This window comes from Salmo trutta, chromosome 30 (genome assembly GCF_901001165.1).
Source record: "Salmo trutta chromosome 30, fSalTru1.1, whole genome shotgun sequence".
Classification (NCBI taxonomy): domain Eukaryota; kingdom Metazoa; phylum Chordata; class Actinopteri; order Salmoniformes; family Salmonidae; genus Salmo; species Salmo trutta.
Genome location: NC_042986.1, coordinates 30,930,213 through 30,948,384, shown reverse-complemented (window position 1 = coordinate 30,948,384; position 18,172 = coordinate 30,930,213). Strand labels below are relative to the sequence as shown.

General features: G+C 44.2%; 1 protein-coding gene across 5 annotated transcripts in view; it reads left to right on the top strand.

Annotated features, from left to right (window-relative positions):
• LOC115168502 (sodium/potassium-transporting ATPase subunit beta-1-interacting protein 4-like) overlaps positions 1 to 18,172 on the top strand; it is a 127,438-nt gene that overhangs the window by 38,820 nt on the left and 70,446 nt on the right. For all 5 annotated transcript variants that reach the window (XM_029723850.1, XM_029723851.1, XM_029723853.1 and 2 more), the window contains exon 2: positions 7,536 to 7,673. In XM_029723850.1, coding sequence (XP_029579710.1) covers positions 7,536 to 7,673 — 138 coding nt within the window. The remainder of the gene's footprint in view (positions 1 to 7,535; positions 7,674 to 18,172) is intronic.

The following is an 18,172-nucleotide window of genomic DNA, read 5'->3' as shown; positions in this document are numbered from 1 at the left end:
AACCGTGACAAGTTGAAACTGGAGCAGCAGCACAGCCAGGTAGACTGGGGAAACATGGAGTCATCAGGCCAGGTAGTCCTGAGGCATGGTCCTAGGGCTCAGGTCCTCCGAGAGAGAAAGAGAAAGAGAGAGAGAATTAGAGCGAACATACTTAAATTCACACAGGACACTGGATAAGACAGGAGAAATACTCCAGATATAACAGACTGACTCTAGCCCCCCGACACATAAACTACTGCAGCATAAATACTGGAGGCTGAGACAGGAGGGGTCGGGAGACACTGTGGCCCCGTCCGACGATACCCCCGGACAGGGCCAAACAGGCAGGATATAACCCCACCCACTTTGCCAAAGCACAGCCCCCACACCACTAGAGGGATATCTTCAACCACCAACTTACCATCCTGAGACATATAGCCCACAAAGATCTCCGCCACTGCACAACCCAAGGGGGGGGGCAACCCAGACAGGAAGATCACGTCAGTGACTCAACCCACTCAAGTGACGCACCCCTCCTAGGGACGGCATGGAAGAGCACCAGTAAGCCAGTGACTCAGCCCCTGTAATACGGTTAGAGGCAGAGAATCCCAGTGGAGAGAGGGGAACCGGCCAGTCAGAGACAGCAAGGGCGTTTCGTTGCTCCAGTGCATTTACGTTCATTAATCATTACATCTTATCAAATACTCATTCTGAACGATCGTAGCCTTCTTGGATCTGAAAAAACCCCAGCCTTGCACATTATTCAGTACTACACAAATTTGTTTAATCAATTATTTACTAGCTAACTAAATAATATCTCAGAATAAACACACACACTTACATGAGACAAAGGTCCCTAGTGGACTGACAAGATCTGACGACTTGTTGCAACATAGATGGAGAGTCGGGAGGAGGGGGGGGGCAGAGAGAGAAAAAGGGACACATTCTATAACTATTCTCTCATTAACCATATACTTTGCACCTGAACCACCGCCCGTTTGGAATAAGTAATCATGAATGTATTTGCGTGTGAAATGCCGTTGTTCCAACCAAGCCTTCTCCGAAAGTTGTTGGCCTTCCAGCTGTATGGCTCTGATTGTCCGAAAGGGGTCTCCCCTTTCCCGGCTTCTACTGTTGTTCACTCTGGAAGATAACCAGCGATGTCAACGGTTCCCATTGGTGATGAGCGTAGTAGGATAGTCTCACTTAGATTCAATGATTCACTTTTCTCAATATCTGACCAGTGATTGTCTGAGGTGAGCTTCTCGCCTCTTCCTCCTCGTGTTGGTATTCAGGATTCGTACCACGATGGACATGAGCTGCAGCTCTTCGTCTCTCGGATCTGAAGGAAGGTGAATTTATTTCTTCACCTCGTGTTGAGGTTCAACGTTTCAACCATTTCCAACATGAAGCTATCGCTCCACGCTTTTCTGGTCTAATGTTCATTTTGTTACCAAGGCTTTATGCACTCTGACCAAAGGGGATGCCTCTGTCCGTCAGACATGCTCTTCTGACCTTACTCAGGGCGTGGCTACTTAATGTGCAAAGGATATGATTAGAAGTTATCTCTTATGACTCCTAAAAACACATTCATATCTCAAAAAACTTTCATGTTTCAAATTGTATGCAAAACATATTGTATGAAAACTTGACATATAAAGGGGATATCCTTTCCCAGTTACAGTGTTTGGTCCATACAGTTTTTAATAACATCACAAAATGAAAACCAATATCACATTAGTTTTCCATAGTTCCCCACTGACCACTTCCCACATTATGTTAAAAATATTGTTCCATTATCACTTTTTTTACGTTAGAGTTTTGGGCGGGCAAAAGTATCTGTGAACAAAGCCATTCCTTTGGTTGATACTAAACAGCAAGAGAGAGAGTCTCTCTCTCTTGTAATTTACGACTGGGTGTGAACGGTTGACTATCCAGCAGCTCCCCCTCTCCCCTCTGTGGGAGAGAGAGAGGCCTGGTTACTGTCACCACCCCCACCAGTCTGATCTGACCCATTCTGATCCTCACAGGACAGTCATGACACTGGTCTCTCTTTCTCTGGTCTCTCTTTCTCTGGTGTCTCTCACCTCTTTCTCTCTCTTTCTCTGTTCTTTCTCTCTTTCTCTGATCTCTCTCTCCTTCTCTCCCTCCCTCTCTCTGGTCTCTCTCTCCTTCTCTCTATTCTCAATTCAATTTTAATTTAAGGGGCTTTATTGACATGGGAAACATATGTTTAAATTGCCAAAGCACGTGAAATAGATAATAAACAATACAAAATGAACAGTAAACATTACACTTACAAAAGTTCCAAAAGAATAAAGATTTTCCAAATGTCATATTATGTCTATTTACAGTGTTGTAATGATGTGCAAATAGTTAAAGTACAAAAGGGATAATAAATATGTGTTAAATATATAAAGAAATATATAAATAAACATAAATATGTGTTGTTTTTACAATAGTGTTTGTTCTTCACTGGTTGCTCTGTTCTTGTGGCAACAGGTCACAAATCTTTCTGCTGTGATGGCACACTGTGTTATTTCACCCAGTAGATGGATTGGATTTTTTTTTTCAAATTCTTTGTGGATCTGTGAAATCTGAGGGAAATATGTGTCTCTAATATGGTCATACATTTGGCAGGAGGTTAGGAAGTGCAGCCCAGTTTCCACCTCATTTTGTGGGCAGTGTGCACATAGCCTGTCTTCTCTTGAGAGCCAGGTCTACCTATGGTGGCCTTTCTCAATAGCAAGGCTATGCTCACTGAGTTTGTACAAATTCAAAGATTTCCTTAATTTTGGGTCAGTCACATTGTTCAGGTATTCTGCCACTGTGTACTCTGTGTTTAGGGCCAAATAGCATTCTAGTTTAATTTGTTTTTTGGAAATTCTTTCGCTCTCTTTCTCTGGTCTCTCCTTCTAGCTCGCTTTTTTTTTTCTCTCTCTCTCTCTCTCTCTCGCTCTCTCTTCTCTTCCATAAAACAATCCCTGAAAGCTAAACTTCAATTAATCACCTGTACTGCTACACGATACCTCATCATAAACAGATATCATAAATCACAATCTTTCTCTACTCTCTCTCTCGCGCTCTCGCTCTCTCTCTCTCTCTCTATCTATGCATCTCCCTCCTCTCCTTTCTCTCTATATACACACACAGCTTTGTAACGGAGTTTGATCTTTCCCGTCATTGTCACAAGACGTTTGGAGCACATCAAAGACTAAAACCATTTCAATCATCCCAAAGCCCTTGCCTCCTAAACATCACAGTCAAGGAGGAGAGAGAATGGGACACGGATAAGACCGTGATGAGAAGATCACGTGTGTAAGAGGAAAGACGTTTGATCTCTTCCTGGTCTGATAACTAAGTCATTAGGCTATGAGTGTTGGAGATAACAACCCACCAACACACACTGAGATGTGTTAAGAACAGGAAGCTGTGACATAGATAGGGGTATTACTGATACAGGGAAGAAGCAGAGAGAAGCAGATCAACTTTCTTTGATATAGCCTAGGCCTAGCACTTTTTCTATTAGCAACTGAACCAAACCCCTGAAAAGATCTCCTCTCTCACCCCTGTGTGTCTGTTGATAGTAGAATGGGATTTATACTTTAGCTGCAACACCAGGTGACGTGACCTTTTCTACAAACAATGACCTCAATAAAACTTCTGTGAGATAAAAAGGTCACCCCCGACACACACATACACACTGCTGGGGGGACCGTCCAGGTCATGGGGACCGTCCAGGTTCGTATAAATCACGTGTTTGTCAGGGTAGAATAATTTATTTGATTCACACAGCAACACACACACACACACACACACACACACACACACACACACACACACACACACACACACACACACACACACACACACACACACACACATGCCAGGAGCTTTGACTCACCCGGTAAACAGAGGGGTGTTTTTAAAGAGGAAAGGTGAGATGTGATTCATACATGATGTCTGTTACAATTTGTTTTCCATTGTTTAAGCTGTTTCTGCTTTCTGAGAAAGATTGTTATCGAGACACACATATTCACACACGCAAGTGATTCAGCCGCAGAATCAAAAACACAATCCACCACACATAGCCCAGGGAAGAAGCCATATCCACCACACATGGTCCGGGGAAGAAACCACATCCACCACACATAGCCCAGGGAAGAAACTACATCCACCACACATAGCCCAGGGAAGAAACCATATCCACCACACATGGTCCGGGGAAGAAACTACATCCACCACACATGGCCCAGGGAAGAAACCACATCCACCACACATGGTCCGGGGAAGAAAACACATCCACCACACATAGTCCGGGGAAGAAACCACATCCACCACACATGGTCCGGGGAAGAAACCAAATCCACCACACATGGCCTGGGGACGAAACCATATCCACCACACATGGTCCGGGGAAGAAACCACATCCACCACACATGGTCCGGGGACGAAACCATATCCACCACACATGGTCCGGGGACGAAACCATATCCACCACACATGGTCCGGGGAAGAAACCATATCCACCACACATAGTCCGGGGAAGAAACCATATCCACCACACATGGCCTGGGGAAGAAACCATATCCACCACACATGGTCCGGGGAAGAAACCATATCCACCACACATGGTTCGGGGAAGAAACCATATCCACCACACATGGCCTGGGGAAGAAACCATATCCACCACACATGGCCCATCCAAGTTTTGTATGAAAATTTTATTTGTAATTTTCAAGGAGCATTTGATTGCCTTGCACCATCTCATTCTCTCCGTCTTTCTCCTCCTGTCACACCCGAACCTGCTTCACAAGGCCCATGTTAACATTTCCATGTCATTAACAACAGCGATATTGTCTGTGAATGTGTGTGTGTCTGTCATCGTCACGGCGACAGGATTCCTCTCACCCTCATCCATCATGGCGTGGTTGGCTGGCGCTGGCATGTCGACACACGCCGCAAACATACTGTCGCCACAGGCACACACACACATTGCTCCCTAGTGACAGAATTATAATGAAACACCTGTACCATACTCCATTCCTCCTGTGGTTCCCCCAGAACACTATGGAGTTGATGCATATAGGGACTCGCCGTCTAAAAGGTGCAACTTACTTGTTTTTTTATTGGCAAAGCACTGGCAGTCTGGAGGGGAGGCAGAATGTGTTTTTCTCCTTTTATTGTGGAGGGCTTATAGTCATTTGTGTGTGTGTGTGTGTGTATTGAGCATTTTTGAATTTGTTGTTTAATAATAATTGCCCTGGATCAGTGGTGAGGTGTTATTACAAAAGGCCCTGTTCTCCCATAACACTCCCATTACTGACCTGGAGTCTCCTGGCAGGAAGTTTGGAAAACCTTGTTCTTTCCTTTGAATCTGTCATTGTTTATTTCACTAAATGCCTTTTCTCTCATAACTTACACCGACTCCAAGCACTCTGGCTATAAGTGTTAGAGCTGAGACTGTGTGTTGGTGCAGCTACACTATATATACTAAAGTATGTTGATTCGGCTGAAAGGTGTATAAAATCAAGCACACAGCCATACAATCTCCATAGACAAACATTGGCAGTAAAATGGCCTTACTGACGAGCTCAGTGACTTTCAACGTGGTAGCCGCGAAGTGGTAGGCCACACAAGCTCACAGAACGGGACCGCTGAGTGCTGAAACGCGTAGCGTGTAAAAATCGTCTGTTCTTGGTTGCAACACTCACCACCGAGTTCCAAACTGCCTCTGGAAACAACGTCAGCACAATAACTGTTCACCGGGAGCTTCATGAAATGGGTTTCCATGGCCAAGCAGCCGCACTCAAGCCTAAGATCATCATGCGCAATGCCAAGCCTCGGCTGGAGTAGTGTAAAGCTCACCGCCATTGGACTCTTGACATGGTTCAGGTTAGGCCCTTTGGTCCCAGTGAAGGGAAATCTTAACGCTACAGCATACAATTAATTACATTCTAGATGATTCTGTGCTTCCAACTTTGTGGCAATAGTTTGGAGAGGGCTCTGGAGCAGTTTTTCATCAAGGATCTCTCTGTACTTTGCTCCATTCACCTTTCCCTCGATTCTAACTAGTCTCCCAGTCCCTGCCGCTGAAAAACATCCCCACAACATGATACTGCCACCACCATGCTTCACCGTAGGGATGGTGCCAGGTTCCCTCCAGATATGATGCTTGGGATTCAGGCCAAAGAGTTAAATCTTGGTTTCATAAGACCAGACTTGTTTCTCATGGTCTGAGAGGCTTTAGGTGCCTTTTGGAAAACTCCAAGCCGGCTGTCATTAGGCTTTTACTGAGGAATGGCTTCTGTCTGGCCACTCTACCATAAAGGCCTGATTGGTGCAGTGCTGCAGAGATGGTTGTCCTTCTGGAAGGTTCTCCCATCTCCACAGAGGAACTCTGGAGCTCTGTCAGAGTGAAAATCGGGTGCTTGGTCACCTCCCTGACCAAGGCTCTTCTCCCCCAATTGCTCAGTTTGGCCAGGCGGCCAGCTCTAAGAAGAGTCTTGGTGGTTCCAAACTTCTTCCATTTAGGAATGATGGGAGGGCAATGTGTTCTTGGGTACCTTCAATTCTGCAGACATTTTTTAGTACCCTTCTACATCTGCATTGCTTTCTGTTTGGGGTTTTAGGCTGGGTTTCTGTATAGCACTTTCTGACATCGGCTAATGTAAAAATGGCTTTATAAATTTATTTGATTGATTGATTGAGAAGACCCTTTCCTGTTTCAGCATGGCAATGCTCCGTGCACAAAGCGAGGTCCATACAGAAATGGTTTGTTGAGATCGGTGTGGAAGAACATGACTGGCCTGCACAGAGCCCTGACCTCAAACCCATTGAACACCTTTGGGATGAATTGGAACGCAGACGGCGAGCCAGGTCTAATCGCCCAACATCAGTGCCCGACCTCACTTATGCTCTTGTGGCTGAATGGAAGCTGGTCCCCGCAGCAAAGTTCCAACAACTAGTGGAAAGCCTTCCCAGAAGAGTGGCGGCTGTTATAGCATTAATGCCCATGATTTTGGAATGAGATGTTCGACGAGCAGGTGTCCACATACTGTTGGTCATGTAGTGTATGTGTGTGCAGGAAGTTGGCCCTAAAGGTTTGTGTTAGCTGGATGAAAGCTGTATTTGTGTAGATCTGTGTCCCTCTGGACAATTAAGAGTCTCAGCTGGAGGAGTATTGTGTTCTGAGGCCACATCTCACAGTGACATTCAGTGATTCAGGGCTGGGTGGAAATAAGACTGATTAAATGCTGAATGGATGACTACACTGATGCATTCTTTCATTTTGATATGGATGGATGTGTCACGTTGGATTTTAGGATACTGTTGTACATTGTGGTTGGTTGGGTAATGGACCTTGCCTATATTGTACTTTGGAGATTCCTTGCTAATTTGGATGTAATTTACCTTCATCCCCCAAGTTCAGTCTTTCTAACCCTCTCTTCCCTTCTCTCCCTTCCCCTCTCTCTTCCCTCCTCTCTCTCTTCCCCCCTTCCCTTTGCACCTCTCTCCCTTTTCCCCTCTCTCCCTTTTCCCCTCTCTCTCTGCAGTTGGTGGCATTGGAGAGACAGGTGTTTGACTTCCTGGGGTACCAGTGGGCGCCCATCCTGGCCAACTTCTTCCACATCATCATTGTTATCCTCGGCCTCTTCGGCACCATACAATACCGACCACGCTACATTGTAGTGGTGAGTACAAACACGCACATACACACACAAACACACACATATATGTACACACAAACACGTGTCAGCCCAAATTGTATTGAACCATTTATCCGTTTATTCAAACTTCCAAGAGCCCTCTCCCTGAACACATTGTTTGTCGTCTTAATCTATTAATCTATCAGTAAGTACATTTCATTAATTAGTCAACTTCCATTCATTTCACACTCAGAGTGCACCCTAAAGCCAACCTCAACAAAAATCCAGCTGGATTGAGGATTTGGTTTAATCTAAGGGGTTATGGGTGGGGGGATTACAGCACCTCTTGATTAGTTGAATGAGGTGTGTTAGTACTAGCCAAGAACAAAAGCCTGGCCATCTTGTAGCACTGCAGGACCAGGTTTGAAAAATACAATGGAATGTCCTAGAAGGTTCTAGATTGAAGATCACTAATGTTCTATACTGAACAAAAATCTAAATGCAACAATTTAAAATATTTTACTGAGTAACAGTTCATATAAGGAAATCAGTCAATTGAAATAAATGTATTAGGCCCTAATCTATGGATTTCAAGAGTGGAGAAGGGTGCAGCCATGGATGGGCCTAGGAGGGCAAAGGCCCACCCACTGGGGAGCCAGGCCCAGTCAATCAGAATGAGTTTCCCCCACAGAAGGGTTTATTACAGACATAAATACTCCTTCAAATAGGATGGATAAAGCTAAGAAACAATAAAAGATTCACAAAGACATAAAAAATATTTTAGCAAAGCTCAATTTGGGTGTTAATGTGGAAAGGAAGTCAAAGGGCAAGGGAGAGATAAAAGACAGATTGGAAGGAATGTGTGAGAGGTCAGAGGGAGGAGAATAACCAAATGCAAGCGAGGATACAGGGATGAGAAGGAAATAATAATGTCAACTTTCTTAGGAAAAAGGATGGAGGATGAAAAGAGAAGGGAGAGCAGATAGAGGGAAGAATACTTGTGTGTCAGCGTTCTTTAAAAAAGAAGGGAAGGGATTTGGTGACTCAACATGTTACATGTCTGTAGGGAGGGTAAGTTCTCTACTGTCTTTATGTTAGGATGAGTAGGGAGGGTAAGTTCTCTACTGTCTTTATGTTAGGATGAGTAGGGAGGGTAAGTTCTCTACTGTCTTTATGTTAGGATGAGTAGGGAGGGTAAGTTCTCTACTGTCTTTATGTTAGGATGAGTAGGGAGGGTAAGTTCTCTACTGTCTTTATGTTAGGATGAGTAGGGAGGGTAAGTTCTCTACTGTCTTTATGTTAGGATGAGTAGGGAGGGTAAGTTCTCTACTGTCTTTATGTTAGGATGAGTAGGGAGGGTAAGTGCTCTACTGTCTTTATGTTAGGATGAGTAGGGAGGGTAAGTTCTCTACTGTCTTTATGTTAGGATGAGTAGGGAGGGTAAGTTCTCTACTGTCTTTATGTTAGGATGAGTAGGGAGGGTAAGTTCTCTACTGTCTTTAGGTTAGGATGAGTAGGGAGGGTAAGTTCTCTACTGTCTTTATGTTAGGATGAGTAGGGAGGGTAAGTTCTCTACTGTCTTTATGTTAGGATGAGTAGGGAGGGTAAGTTCTCTACTGTCTTTATGTTAGGATGAGTAGGGAGGGTAAGTTCTCTACTGTCTTTATGTTAGGATGAGTAGGGAGGGTAAGTTCTCTACTGTCTTTATGTTAGGATGAGTAGGGAGGGTAAGTTCTCTACTGTCTTTAGGTTAGGATGAGTAGGGAGGGTAAGTTCTCTACTGTCTTTAGGTTAGGATGAGTAGGGAGGGTAAGTTCTCTACTGTCTTTATGTTAGGATGAGTAGGGAGGGTAAGTTCTCTACTGTCTTTATGTTAGGATGAGTAGGGAGGGTAAGTTCTCTACTGTCTTTAGGTTAGGATGAGTGGGGAGGGTAAGTTCTCTACTGTCTTTATGTTAGGATGAGTAGGGAGGGTAAGTTCTCTACTGTCTTTATGTTAGGATGAGTAGGGAGGGTAAGTTCTCTACTGTCTTTATGTTAGGATGAGTAGGGAGGGTAAGTTCTCTACTGTCTTTATGTTAGGATGAGTAGGGAGGGTAAGTTCTCTACTGTCTTTATGTTAGGATGAGTAGGGAGGGTAAGTGCTCTACTGTCTTTATGTTAGGATGAGTAGGGAGGGTAAGTTCTCTACTGTCTTTATGTTAGGATGAGTAGGGAGGGTAAGTTCTCTACTGTCTTTATGTTAGGATGAGTAGGGAGGGTAAGTTCTCTACTGTCTTTATGTTAGGATGAGTAGGGAGGGTAAGTTCTCTACTGTCTTTAGGTTAGGATGAGTAGGGAGGGTAAGTTCTCTACTGTCTTTAGGTTAGGATGAGTAGGGAGGGTAAGTTCTCTACTGTCTTTATGTTAGGATGAGTAGGGAGGGTAAGTTCTCTACTGTCTTTATGTTAGGATGAGTAGGGAGGGTAAGTTCTCTACTGTCTTTATGTTAGGATGAGTAGGGAGGGTAAGTTCTCTACTGTCTTTATGTTAGGATGAGTAGGGAGGGTAAGTTCTCTACTGTCTTTAGGTTAGGATGAGTAGGGAGGGTAAGTTCTCTACTGTCTATAGGTTAGGATGAGTAGGGAGGGTAAGTTCTCTACTGTCTTTATGTTAGGATGAGTAGGGAGGGTAAGTTCTCTACTGTCTTTAGGTTAGGATGAGTAGGGAGGGTATGTTCTCTACTGTCTTTAGGTTAGGATGGGTGGGGAGGGTACGTTCTCTACTGTCTTTAGTTTAGGATGAGTAGGGAGGGTAAGTTCTCTACTGTCTTTAGGTTAGGATGAGTAGGGAGGGTATGTTCTCTACTGTCTTTAGGTTAGGATGGGTGGGGAGGGTACGTTCTCTACTGTCTTTAGTTTAGGATGAGTAGGGAGGGTATGTTCTCTACTGTCTTTATGTTAGGATGAGTAGGGAGGGTACGTTCTCTGTCTTTAGGTTAGGATGAGTAGGGAGGGTAAGTTTTCTACTGTCTTTATGTTAGGATGAGTAGGGAGGGTACGTTCTCTGTCTTTAGGTTAGGATGAGTAGGGAGGGTAAGTTCTCTACTGTCTTTATGTTAGGATGAGTAGGGAGGGTAAGTTCTCTACTGTCTTTATGTTAGGATGAGTGGGGAGGGTAAGTTCTCTACTGTCTTTAGGTTAGGATGAGTAGGGAGGGTAAGTTCTCTACTGTCTTTATGTTAGGATGAGTAGGGAGGGTACGTTCTCTGTCTTTAGGTTAGGATGAGTAGGGAGGGTAAGTTCTCTACTGTCTTTATGTTAGGATGAGTAGGGAGGGTAAGTTCTCTACTGTCTTTATGTTAGGATGAGTAGGGAGGGTAATTTCTCTACTGTCTTTCTGTTAGGATGAGTAGGGAGGGTACGTTCTCTGTCCTTAGGTTAGGATGAGTAGGGAGGGTAAGTTCTCTACTGTCTTTAGGTTAGGATGAGTAGGGAGGGTACGTTCTCTACTGTCTTTATGTTAGGATGAGTAGGGAGGGTAAGTTCTCTACTGTCTTTAGGTTAGGATGAGTAGAGAGGGTACGTTCTCTACTGTCTTTATGTTAGGATGAGTAGGGAGGGTAAGTTCTCTACTGTCTTTAGGTTAGGATGAGTGGGGAGGGTAAGTTCTCTACTGTCTTTAGGTTAGGATGAGTAGGGAGGGTAACTTCTCTACTGTCTTTATGTTAGGATGAGTAGGGAGGGTAAGTTCTCTACTGTCTTTTGGTTAGGATGAATAGGGAGGGTAACTTCTCTACTGTCTTTAGGTTAGGATGAGTAGGGAGGGTAAGTTCTCTACTGTCTTTATGTTAGGATGAGTAGGGAGGGTACGTTCTCTGTCTTTAGGTTAGGATGAGTAGGGAGGGTAAGTTCTCTACTGTCTTTAGGTTAGGATGAGTGGGGAGGGTAAGTTCTCTACTGTCTTTAGGTTAGGATGAGTAGGGAGGGTAACTTCTCTACTGTCTTTATGTTAGGATGAGTAGGGAGGGTACGTTCTCTGTCCTTAGGTTAGGATGAGTAGGGAGGGTAAGTTCTCTACTGTCTTTAGGTTAGGATGAGTAGGGAGGGTAAGTTCTCTACTGTCTTTAGGTTAGGATGAGTAGGGAGGGTATGTTCTCTACTGTCTTTAGGTTAGGATGGGTGGGGAGGGTACGTTCTCTACTGTCTTTAGTTTAGGATGAGTAGGGAGGGTATGTTCTCTACTGTCTTTATGTTAGGATGAGTAGGGAGGGTACGTTCTCTGTCTTTAGGTTAGGATGAGTAGGGAGGGTAAGTTTTCTACTGTCTTTATGTTAGGATGAGTAGGGAGGGTACGTTCTCTGTCTTTAGGTTAGGATGAGTAGGGAGGGTAAGTTCTCTACTGTCTTTATGTTAGGATGAGTAGGGAGGGTAAGTTCTCTACTGTCTTTATGTTAGGATGAGTGGGGAGGGTAAGTTCTCTACTGTCTTTAGGTTAGGATGAGTAGGGAGGGTAAGTTCTCTACTGTCTTTAGGTTAGGATGAGTAGAGAGGGTACGTTCTCTACTGTCTTTATGTTAGGATGAGTAGGGAGGGTAAGTTCTCTACTGTCTTTAGGTTAGGATGAGTGGGGAGGGTAAGTTCTCTACTGTCTTTAGGTTAGGATGAGTAGGGAGGGTAACTTCTCTACTGTCTTTATGTTAGGATGAGTAGGGAGGGTAAGTTCTCTACTGTCTTTTGGTTAGGATGAATAGGGAGGGTAACTTCTCTACTGTCTTTAGGTTAGGATGAGTAGGGAGGGTAAGTTCTCTACTGTCTTTATGTTAGGATGAGTAGGGAGGGTACGTTCTCTGTCTTTAGGTTAGGATGAGTAGGGAGGGTAAGTTCTCTACTGTCTTTAGGTTAGGATGAGTGGGGAGGGTAAGTTCTCTACTGTCTTTAGGTTAGGATGAGTAGGGAGGGTAACTTCTCTACTGTCTTTATGTTAGGATGAGTAGGGAGGGTACGTTCTCTGTCCTTAGGTTAGGATGAGTAGGGAGGGTAAGTTCTCTACTGTCTTTAGGTTAGGATGAGTAGGGAGGGTAAGTTCTCTACTGTCTTTAGGTTAGGATGAGTAGGGAGGGTATGTTCTCTACTGTCTTTAGGTTAGGATGGGTGGGGAGGGTACGTTCTCTACTGTCTTTAGTTTAGGATGAGTAGGGAGGGTATGTTCTCTACTGTCTTTATGTTAGGATGAGTAGGGAGGGTACGTTCTCTGTCTTTAGGTTAGGATGAGTAGGGAGGGTAAGTTTTCTACTGTCTTTATGTTAGGATGAGTAGGGAGGGTACGTTCTCTGTCTTTAGGTTAGGATGAGTAGGGAGGGTAAGTTCTCTACTGTCTTTATGTTAGGATGAGTAGGGAGGGTAAGTTCTCTACTGTCTTTATGTTAGGATGAGTGGGGAGGGTAAGTTCTCTACTGTCTTTAGGTTAGGATGAGTAGGGAGGGTAAGTTCTCTACTGTCTTTATGTTAGGATGAGTAGGGAGGGTACGTTCTCTGTCTTTAGGTTAGGATGAGTAGGGAGGGTAAGTTCTCTACTGTCTTTATGTTAGGATGAGTAGGGAGGGTAAGTTCTCTACTGTCTTTATGTTAGGATGAGTAGGGAGGGTAATTTCTCCACTGTCTTTATGTTAGGATGAGTAGGGAGGGTACGTTCTCTGTCCTTAGGTTAGGATGAGTAGGGAGGGTAAGTTCTCTACTGTCTTTAGGTTAGGATGAGTAGGGAGGGTACGTTCTCTACTGTCTTTATGTTAGGATGAGTAGGGAGGGTAAGTTCTCTACTGTCTTTAGGTTAGGATGAGTAGAGAGGGTACGTTCTCTACTGTCTTTATGTTAGGATGAGTAGGGAGGGTAAGTTCTCTACTGTCTTTAGGTTAGGATGAGTGGGGAGGGTAAGTTCTCTACTGTCTTTAGGTTAGGATGAGTAGGGAGGGTAACTTCTCTACTGTCTTTATGTTAGGATGAGTAGGGAGGGTAAGTTCTCTACTGTCTTTTGGTTAGGATGAATAGGGAGGGTAACTTCTCTACTGTCTTTAGGTTAGGATGAGTAGGGAGGGTAAGTTCTCTACTGTCTTTATGTTAGGATGAGTAGGGAGGGTACGTTCTCTGTCTTTAGGTTAGGATGAGTAGGGAGGGTAAGTTCTCTACTGTCTTTAGGTTAGGATGAGTGGGGAGGGTAAGTTCTCTACTGTCTTTAGGTTAGGATGAGTAGGGAGGGTAACTTCTCTACTGTCTTTATGTTAGGATGAGTAGGGAGGGTACGTTCTCTGTCCTTAGGTTAGGATGAGTAGGGAGGGTAAGTTCTCTACTGTCTTTAGGTTAGGATGAGTAGGGAGGGTAAGTTCTCTACTGTCTTTAGGTTAGGATGAGTAGGGAGGGTACGTTCTCTACTGTCTTTATGTTAGGATGAGTAGGGAGGGTAAGTTCTCTACTGTCTTTAGGTTAGGATGAGTAGGGAGGGTAACTTCTCTACTGTCTTTATGTTAGGATGAGTAGGGAGGGTAAGTTCTCTACTGTCTTTATGTTAGGATGAGTAGGGAGGGTACGTTCTCTGTCTTTAGGTTAGGATGAGTAGGGAGGGTAAGTTCTCTACTGTCTTTATGTTAGGATGAGTAGGGAGGGTAAGTTCTCTACTGTCTTTATGTTAGGATGAGTAGGGAGGGTAAGTTCTCTACTGTCTTTATGTTAGGATGAGTAGGGAGGGTAAGTTCTCTACTGTCTTTATGTTAGGATGAGTAGGGAGGGTAAGTTCTCTACTGTCTTTATGTTAGGATGAGTAGGGAGGGTAACTTCTCTACTGTCTTTATGTTAGGATGAGTAGGGAGGGTAAGTTCTCTACTGTCTTTAGGTTAGGATGAGTAGGGAGGGTTAGTTCAGCCAACAACAACGAGACAACATTTTAGTAACAGAGTCTCTATCAAGGCACAAGGCGAGACCCAGATGCAGACACAGGAGGCAGATGGTTGGAGTCTTAAAATGTTTATTAATCCAAAGGAGTAGGCAAGAGAATGGTCGAGGACAGGCAAAAAGGTCAAAACCAGATCAGAGGCCAGGAGGTACAGAGTGGCAGACATGCTCATGGTCAAGGCAGGCAGAATGGTCAGGCAGGTGGGTACAGAGTGGCAGACAGGCTCGTGGTCAAGGCAGGCAGAATGGTCAGGCAGGTGGGTACAGAGTGGCCGACAGGCTCGTGGTCAAGGCAGGCAGAATGGTCAGGCAGGTGGGTACAGGGTGGCAGACAGGCTCGTGGTCAAGGCAGGCAGAATGATCAGGCAGGTGGGTACAGAGTGGCAGACAGGCTCGTGGTCAAGGCAGGCAGAATGGTCAGGCAGGTGGGTACAGAGTCCAGAAACTACCGTCAACTTTCTATACAGTCACTAAATTACACAAACAAGTGTCTCCTCCAGATAGACCCATTGTAGCAGCAATCGCCTCTGGATTACCCCATCAAACCGATGGATGAGAATCTCCCATTTTATGTCAAAGACACTAGTCACGTGGTCTCATTGATAGCGAGCTTAGGAAGGATACCAGAGGGCACCCTGATGGCCACTTTTGATGTGGAGAGCTTGTACACTAACATCCCACACACTGGAGGCTTGCAGGTGCTGCAACACTTCCTTCAGACTCTACCCGTGCTCCATCCAAAGATTGCATCTTACAACTTACGGAACTGGTACTATCCAATAACTACTTTGTCTTTGAGTCAGACTTTGAGTGTAGCCATGGGCTCCCCCTTTTCCCCCAACTATGCAAACCTGTATGTGGGACAATTTGAGGAAGCACATCTTTATAAAACAGAGACACACCCCTTACTTTCTAAAATCCTCCTATGGAAGAGCTACAGTGCCTTGCAAAAGTATTCATCCCCCTTGGCATTTTTTTAATTTTGTTGCATTACAACCTGTAATTTAAATGGATTTGTATTTGTATTTCATGTAATGGACATACACAAAATCGTCCAAATTGGTGAAGTGAAATGAAAAAAATTACTTGTTTCAAAAAGTTCTAAAAACTATCAATCGGAAAAGTGGTGCATGCATATGTGCATACCCCCTTTTCTATGAAGCCCCTAAATAAGATCTGGTGCAACCAATTACCTTCAGAAGTCCCATAATTAGTTAAATAAAGTCCATCTGTGTGCAATCTAAGTGTCACATGATCTGTCACATGATCTCAGTATATATACACCTGTTCTGAAAGGCCCCAGAGTCTGCAACACCACTAACAAGGGGCACCACCAAGCAAGCGGCACCATGAAGATCAAGGAGCTCTCTAAACAGGTCAGGGACAAGGTTGTGGAGAAGTACAGATCAGGGTTGGGTTATAAAAAAAATATCAGAAACGTTGAACATCCCACAGAGCACCATTTAAATCCATTATTAAAAAATTGAAATAATATGGCACCACAACAAACCTGTCAAGAGAGAGGGCCGCCCACCAAAACTCACGGACCAGGCAAGGAGGGCATTAATCAGAGAGGCAACAAGGAGACCAAAAATAACCCTGAAGGAGCTGCAAAGCGGAGATTGGAGTATCTATCCATAGGACCACTTTAAGCCGTACACTCCACAGAGCTGAGCTTTACGGAAGAGTGGCCAGAAAAAAAGCCATTGCTTAAAGAAACAAATAAGCAAACATGTTTGGTGTTCGCCAAATAGCATGTGGGAGACTCCCCAAACATATGGAAGAAGGTACTCTGGTCAGAAGAGACTAAAATTGAGCTTTTTGGCCATCAAGGAAAATGCTATGTCTGGCACAAACCCAACACTTCTCATCACCCCGAGAGCACCATCCCCACCGTGAAGCATGGTGGTGGCAGCATCATGCTATGGGGATGTTTTTCATCGGCAGGGACTGGCAAACTGGTCAGAATTGAAGGAATGATGGATGGCGCTAAATACGGGGAAATTCTTGAGGGAAACCTGTTTCAGTCTTCCAGAGATTTGAGACTGGGACGGAGGTTCACTTTCCAGCAGGACAATGACCCTAAGCATACTGCTAAAGCAACACTTGAGTGGTTTAAGGGGAAACATTTAAATGTCTTGGAATGGCCTGGTCAAAGCCCAGACCTCAATCCAACTGAGAATCTGTGGTATGACTTAAAGATTGATTGAACCCATCCAACTTGAAGGAGTTGGAGCAGTTTGCCTTGAAGAATGGGCAAAAATCCCAGTGGCTAGATGTGCCAAGCTTATAGAGGCATACCCCAAGAGACTTGCAGCTGTAATTGCTGCAAAAGGTGGCTCTACAAACTATTGACTTGGGGGGGTGAATAGTTATGTTATTTTCTGTTTTTTGTCTAATTTCTTGTTTGTTTCACAATGAAAAATATTTTGCATCTTCAAAGTGGTAGGCATGTTGTGTAAATCAAATGATACAAACCCCCAAAACATATATTTTAATTCCAGGTTGTAAGGCAACAAAATAGGAAAAATGCCAAGGGGGGTGAATACTTTCGCAAGATGATGTCTTTGTGCTCTGGGAAGGAAGTGAGCAGGAACTAAATTAATTCCAAACTCTACTAAATGAGAGGTCTGAATAACTCAAATGCACCATGCAGACTGATGAGAGAAAAAGAAACTACCTGGACTTATGGATTATCAAAGAGAATGATGCATTACACACAGACTTATACACAAAGTCCACAGACCGCAATACCCTGCTATGTGTGGATAGTATGCATCCCCTTCCCCACAATAATGGTCTACCATATAGCCAGTTATGCAGGGTTCAACTAATCTGTGGCCACCAGACAGATTTTGACAGCAATGCTAAAAGAATGACAGATTCAAAATCAGAGGCTACAAGGACAAAACTCTTGATGCTGCAATGATGAAAATCTCAAAAACCAAGAGAGGAAATACTAAAAACTTAACCAAAGAAGAAAAACAACGCAACCGTCTTTTGCACTAAGTACACCAAGGGTTCGGAGAAAATGAAAGCAATCCTGAAAAAACGTTGGCATATTCTGCAATCAGACAAAAAAATCTCACAACTCTTCAAGGACCCCCACTGGTGCTCTATAAGGGTGGTCGCAATCCTGGAGATAGTTTGGTGAGATCTGACATGCCCCCTGAGCCCACTCAGACACTCTTGACACCTATCCCAAATGGGAACTACAAATGTGGCTCATGCTCAAAGTGCAACAGCACTATAAAAACATCCTTCTTCAGACACCCACATACAAGTTGAACAATCCTTGTTAGGGGGACCATCTCATGCAAGACCAAGGGAGTAATCTGTCTCATCACCTGTTCATGTGGAAAAGCCTACATAGGACAAACAAAAAGACAATTAAAACAACGCATAGCTGAACACCGCAGCTCAATCAGGTGTAAGAACATTGACTATCCAGTAGCAGCTCACTTTGTTGAAGCTGACCAACCAATCTCCTCCCTCAAATACACAGGCATTGAGCATGTTGCTCTACCAAGGAGAGGAGGTATCATCGAGACCCAACTACTACAAAGGGAGGCTTACTGGAGATCCTATCTAAAAACATTGACCCCTAGTGGTCTGAATATT